Genomic DNA, 6,335 nt, shown 5'->3' on the forward strand with positions numbered 1-6,335 from the left:
CCAGGAGCTCACCTGGGCAAGCCCCGCAGTAGCTGTCAGTCCAAACCAGCCCAGGGAAAACTGGAACAGCCACAGCTCCTGCAGCCCCACACCCAGCTCCCACTGGCAGGGACAGGGAGAACCCGGCCCCTCAGCCCGGCAGGGAAGCCCCAGAGTGGCTGCTGGGTCACAGACCCCACCTGGGGGGTTGGCCAGAGGGACCAGAGCAAAGAAAACCAGGGGCACGTGTTGGCCTGGTGTGCTGGCCCTGCCACGGGACTGGGGAGAGCTGATCCTCTCCAGGGCTACGGTGGTAGCTCCAGCATCTGTCTCTCCCTCTTTCTCCTTCTCTCTTCTTGCTGCCTCTGCTTCTCTTTCTCTGCTCCTTTCCTGATGCTTGGGGTGGTTTGGAGCTGGAGGGATCAGATCTTGATCGAAGTGTGGGGGAATTGGTTGGATGTTGCCTTAAGTGTTGTTGGTTTAGTGGATCTTGATTCAGTCTTGTTGGTTTACTGGACTTTGACTGAGGTGTTGTGATTCCTAGGATCTGCTGAGTGAGGATTGTGGTGGAACATCTTTGTCCCACTTTGTGGTGTCCTTTTGAACTTTGGCCAAGTGCCCTTATTTGCTCCCCTAAAGTAAAAAAGAAATTCCTCGGGAACAAGCCCGTGGCTTATTCTCTTGGTGCTATCTCGAGCTATTAAAGAACCCTGCATCAATATATGAAAGTAAAATTCCCAGCAAACTCCCATGAGCTGGCAGCTCCAAGGGCTTGGAGTCTTACAGGACTCCACCACTGCCCTGCCCAGCCTGTGCCAGGGCTGGACAACCCTTTCCATGAACAATTTTCCCTAATTTTAGCCAACCTGAACCTCCCCTGGTGTAACTTGAGGCTGTTTCCTCTCTTTCTGCCCCCTTGATCCCTGCGAGCAGAGCCCAACCCTGCTTTGGCTCTATCCTCCTGTCAGGGAGCTGCAGAGCCAGAAGGTCCCCCCTGAGCCTCCTTTTCTCCAGGCTGAGCCCCCACAGCTCTCTCAGAAAAGCCACTCCTCAGAAAAGCTCCCTGAAAACATCTCTCTTCCAGCCTTCTGCTCTGCAGATCCATGGGGATCCCTCCAGCCACACCTCACCATCCACCCAGCCTTTCCCAAGTGCATCCAGCTTGCTCCCAGCCAGCTGGTTCGGAGAAGGAAGCTGTCCCAACCCCTCTACTGCCCACAAACCTCTGTTCTCCTGAAGAAATGAGAAATGGGCTCTCTGGGGACAAAGCCAGCATCCTTGGCATCCCACTGAAGCACACCTGGAGGGCACCGACCCTGCGGTGACAACCCCCTGGTGACACTGTCCCCCTGCAGCCACTTGGCTGCCTGGGAGGGACAGGTTTGTCCGGAAAGTTCTCAACTCATTGCAAGCCCAACCAGCCCCAAGTGCATCCCTGACAATTCCTCCCGTGTACTGCTGACAGCTGCTGCAATATTGCTCCTGTCAAGCAGCATTTAAGTCCCCTTTTCTCCCCTGCTCAGGTTCTCTGTTAGTTCTGGGCAATCCTATCACTGCCAAGCAAAGCCCTCCCTTCCTCTACTCCTAGAGATTGGATGAAATTCCTGACTGGGAAGGTGCTGAGAGGGGTGTGTGGGGTGTGGGTGTTGATGTTCCTTCTGAAATGCATTTTAGCTTCAGCCGTGATCATTCTGAGTAGTTTTATTTTTCCCTGCTTTTAAGAGTCCTGTTATTATCCCCTCCTAGAAAAGCGTTTGCAAACCAATCAATGCCCAGATTTTTTGCTTCTGTTCGTGTTTGGAAGTTGACTCTCAATGGACCACATGAAGGCAAATGAGCTGCAGGTTTGAGATGGGAAGCAAACTTCCAAATAGTTTTTGGGTCCTCCCAATTCAGTGACATTGGGAAATTTGCGACTCCTTTCAGCTCCTTGTGTTGAGGAATGGGAAGTCAGGCTTTCCTGAATGTTGCATTACTCAATGCCAGATTGTTCTGGGCCTTGCCAGCCCAGGTGTTTTTGTGCTGCAGGTCAAGCCTTCCATGAAGAAATTCTTCCAGGAAGGAGCCACAGCTTCTGCTTTGGCACAGATGCCAAGCCTTGCCCCCAATGGCTGTAGCTGCTTTTGGGAATGGATTCCTTGGGAGCTGGGTCAGGTTGGCCGGGCTGGGGGAGGCCCCAGGGCCCATGGCAGTGTGTCACAGGGCCCTTTGTGACACGGTGTCCGTCGCCCAGGGGATGGGCCGGTGTCCTTTGTGACCCGTGGGGATAAAGGTGTCGGCGGCAACGCGGCCACGCCACCGTGCTCGGAGCGGGCGACTGGGCAGGACGGGACAGAGCGGTGCTGTGAGGAGCCTCCTCGCAGCCAACTCCTTTCTCGTCGACCAGGAGCGTTTCTGAGAGTTCTTTTGTGATCAACTTCCCTCGAGGCCACAGCACAGGAGTTGGGGACCCGGAGCGTTTCTGAGGTGACCCCACTCCCTGTGGGAGTGGCCCTCGAGGCCAGGCCACGGGCCTTGGTGTCCCGGAGCTTTTCCGAGGAGTCACCAGTGGCTGTGGCAGCGGCCCTTGAGGCCATTTTGTGAGAGCTTGCCACCAGGGGCTGTTCCAAGCCATCAGCAGCCCCTGTGGCAGTGGCCCTCGAGGCCATTTGTTGAGACTTTGCCACCAGGGGCTGTTCCAAGCCATCCCCAGTCCCTGTGGCAGGAGCCCCGCAGGCCATTGAGTCACACTTGGCCGCCAGGGGTTTTTCCCAGGTTTCTCCCCCGCAGGTGCCCTCAAGACCAGACTGTGCCATGGCGGCGGGATGCTTTGGCCTGTGCCGGCTGCTCCGGAGGAAGAGGAAGAACAGGAGAGGCCCTGGAGCTGGCCCAGCACAGGAAGAGGAGGAGGAGGTGCAGCACTTCCAGCCACTGCAGCAGGGTGAGTGCTGGAGCTGGGCCCCAGGGATGGTGGCTGCAGCCAGCTGGGCCCCTTGCCGTCCCCTCTGGACATGGCCAGGGAAAGGGAGGGGAAAAGGGGTCCAAGGCTGATCCCCCCGGAATCCGTGCTCCCTCCCCTGGGCATCCCAGGGCTGGCCCTGCCTGTGGAGCACAGGGCTGGGCTGTGTTCTCTGGCCTCTCCCGCGGCCCCTCAGCTCTGACTGCGCTCGCTCTTTGCCAGATCCAGGCCGGGACCGCCCAGAAGAGCAGGACCGCGCCCGTGGCCGCTTGCGCAGGGCAGTTCAGGTACCTGCAGCCATCCCCCCCTGGGCTGGGCCTGCTGTCCCTGCTCCGCCTGGCACCGCTGTCAGAGCACTCCATGCCACTTCCCTCTCTTCCCTGCCCTTTCTTCTCCTGCAGAGGTTGCTGAAATTCATGGGAGTTCGGCGCAGAACAGCCACGACCGCACCGCCCGAGCCCCCGGCACAGCCTGACACCAGCGCAGCCGAGCTCGAGGCGGAGCCGGATGTCAGCACTGCACCGAGGGACTGTGCAGCCAGCGGTGACATGGCACCAACTCATGTCACAGCAACCTGGGACACGACACCGGTTATTGGCACAGACAGCGTTGAGATGGCACAGCTCGAGGGCACAGCAACCACTGACACGGCAGCGCAGCCCGCGGTGGAGCCTGATGGCAGCACTGCACCCAGTGACTGTGCAGCCAGCGGTGACGTGGCACCTCTGGATTGTGCTGCCAGCGGTGACATGGCTCTGACTGATGGCACAGCAACCTTGGACATGGCAGCCAGTGATTGCACAGCCACCTGTGCCATGGCACCAACTGATGGCACAGACACCGCTGAGATGGCACAGCTCAAGGGCACAGCAACCAGTGACACGGCACCGGTTAATGACATGGACATCTCTGACATGGCACCGATGGATGGCACAGTCACCTGTGACACCGCGCTGGCCGACACCGACACAACCTCTGATACGGCACCAGCTGATGTCGGGGCCAAATCTGAGGACACGACTGAGGGCATTGCAAGCACTGGCTGCACATCCACGCCGGCACTGCTCTCTGCCTTCCAGGTCCTCGACTATCTGGACGTGAACACCTCTCCCGACAGTGTCCTGCAGATCCTGGCAAGGCACCTGCAGAGCCAGTGCCCAGAGAGGCGGCGCCTGGCTCTGCGAGGGCTCCTGGTGCTGAGCGTGGATCCCTCCATGGTGAGAAGGGGGTAGGGGCTGAAGCCACACGGACAGCCTGGGGCTGGGGAGGGCAGTGGCTTGGCCTTGGCTGGGCTTGGGGAGCTGTGGCAGCTGCTCCCAGCTCTCCTGCCTCCCTCTCCAGCTGCCCAGGCCCCGTGGGACAGGCCTTTGGCCTCCGGGCCCCGGGGCAGCAGCGTGGGCTTGCAGTGGCAGAGTGGGGTTGGTGGGGCAGCTCTTCAGGGCTTCCCAGCACAGCCTTGTGTTCCACCCAGGCCAAAGACATCTGCAGCCTGTCTGAGCCCCTCCTGGAGCTGCTGCGGGATGGAGATGGAGAGCTGGTCACCATGACCCTCTCCGTGTTCCGGAATGTGCTCCGGGATGGAGACAACAGTGATGAGTTCAGCTCCACTGCCCCGAGGCTGACTGAGGCGCTGCGGCCAGTCTTTGACCACGTAAGGCTCTGTGCCCCCAGCCACAGGCACTGGGTGCTGCCAGGAAACTTGTGGAGTTTCAGGGCCTGGAGCAGGCAGTGCTGAGGTCTTTGTGTGTTCTTTGGCCCCAGGACAACAGCCACGTGCAGCTGCTGTCCATTCGCCTCTTCCGAGAGGTGATGGAGGTGCTGGCGGAAGAGGGAACAGAGCCCTGGGAGATGCAGGTGCGCCAGAGCCTGGTCCCACTGTTCTTCCGCTGGCACGACGAGAACCAGCGCGTGGCAGAGGTGAGCACTGCTGGGCTCTGGTGTCCCCGGGGCAGGGGCTGGGCTGCCTCCTGCCCTGGGGCCTCAAGGGCTCAGGCCTCCTGCTGCCCTTGGAGCAGGGACACAGGGGCTGTGCCCTGGGCTGCGCTGCCATGTCCCGCTCTCTGCTGCTCTGCAGGCCGCTCGGGAAGCGCTGCTCTGGGCTGCAAGCTTCCTCCACAGGAAGGACCTGGAGCAGCTGCTGGAGACAGAGCAGCCCTTCAGGTTCTGTGATTGCCTGGTAAGGACGAGCATGGAGGCCCAGCCCCAGGCTGGAGAAGCCCCCAGCCCCTGATGCCCAGTGCGTGGGGCTGGCCCTGTGCCCCTGCCCACTGCTGCAACCACAGACACCCCCCTGCTCTCTGCAGATGGAAAAGGACATCAGCCACAGGGGCGAGCACCTGCAGCAGGCCCTGCCCTACCTGCAGAGCCCACAGGAGCCCCTGCGAGAGGCGGCCGTCAGGTTCATGGGTGAGCCCCAAGGCCGCGGTCCCTCCCCGCCCCGCTGCAGCTCGGCCCCAGCCCCGGCTGCTGCAGCGGCAGCAGGATGGGCCCAGGGATGTGCTGGGGAGCCCCGAGTGCCCTGGCGGCTGCTGCCGCCCTCTGCCAGCCCAGCCCCGGGGCCTCCCCATGCGGAGCCCCTGGGCCCTGACAGCCTCTGTGTTCCCAGGGGTCGCCGGCTGGCACATGAGGGAGTGGCAGCAAGACCTGTGGCCCATCCTCAAGGGTGAGTGAGGGCAGAGGGGCCTCCCTGGGGGCTGCCGGGGACCAGCACAGACCCTGGGCAGGGAGCTGCAATCCCTGCCCTGCCTGCACAGGGCTCTGCTCCCTGCACACCGTGGCCAGAGCACACACACATGGCAGGGGCAGGGTGCCCATTGGTGCCCAGCACCTTCCCGCTCATCCCCTTGGCCCCTGCTCCCTCCTGGCCGTGCCAAGAGCTGCCTGGCATGGCCCTGGCAGGAGGGGCTCCTGGGGTCCCTGCACAGCCACGCTCTGACCCCAGCTCCCTTCCTCTCTCTTCCAGGCCTTACAGCCATGAGCGAGGACGACTGCCCCTCCGTCTCCAACATGAGAGCTGCACTCGTGGCCACTTACAGCCGTGCCATGAGAACTCCACCTGCTCCGCTGAGACGACCAATGTCCCTGCAACAGCCCCCCACCACAGCCCAGGGACCACTTCTCAGCGCGGCTGCAGCTCCAGCTGATGCTGGGCCCAACTGAGCCAGCCCGCAAGGCCAGGCAGCTCCTGGCCTCTGCAGCCCCAGGGACGGCTCCCTCCTTCCATTCCCTTCTCCTGACCCCACTTCATCCCTCCCCTTGCCCTGATGTTAATAAACCCTGGCTTTCTCCCCTTATCTGCGTCTTTATCTGTGTCTTGGTGCAACTGAAAGGGCACAAACCCTCAGCCCTGCAGCTCACAGGCCCGCTCCTGCCTCTCTTTTGCCCCTTGAGCCTTGGGCACACACCCCCAGGGGCACGG

The 6,335-nt window shown here is 61.4% G+C and overlaps 1 protein-coding gene across 1 annotated transcript; it reads left to right on the forward strand.

Annotated features, from left to right (window-relative positions):
• The first annotated feature begins 1,776 nt into the window (after positions 1–1,776).
• LOC127463150 (uncharacterized) lies at positions 1,777–6,076 on the forward strand. The gene is made up of 9 exons (XM_051772223.1): positions 1,777–2,899; positions 3,140–3,204; positions 3,319–4,134; positions 4,389–4,568; positions 4,679–4,834; positions 4,992–5,093; positions 5,221–5,323; positions 5,523–5,579; positions 5,880–6,076. Exons 1-9 carry the CDS (start codon positions 2,773–2,775, stop codon positions 6,074–6,076), a joined length of 1,803 nt encoding a protein of 600 aa, XP_051628183.1. The 5' UTR covers positions 1,777–2,772.
• Positions 6,077–6,335: the final 259 nt, after the last annotated feature.

The sequence above is a fragment of the Manacus candei genome, unplaced genomic scaffold (genome assembly GCF_025592945.1).
Source record: "Manacus candei isolate 608988 ecotype Guabito, Panama unplaced genomic scaffold, ASM2559294v1 h1tg000150l, whole genome shotgun sequence".
Taxonomy (NCBI): Eukaryota; Metazoa; Chordata; class Aves; order Passeriformes; family Pipridae; genus Manacus; species Manacus candei.

What these genes read in the sequence shown, in the direction of transcription:
- LOC127463150 (XM_051772223.1), top strand. Translation starts at nt 2,773, where the DNA reads ATGGCGGCGGGATGCTTTGGCCTGTGCCGGCTGCTCCGGAGGAAGAGG. An exon ending in TGCGGCCAGTCTTTGACCAC is followed by an intron (nt 4,569 to 4,678) that starts GTAAGGCTCTGT and finishes CTTTGGCCCCAG; the next exon opens with GACAACAGCCACGTGCAGCT. An exon ending in TCAGGTTCTGTGATTGCCTG is followed by an intron (nt 5,094 to 5,220) that starts GTAAGGACGAGC and finishes TGCTCTCTGCAG; the next exon opens with ATGGAAAAGGACATCAGCCA.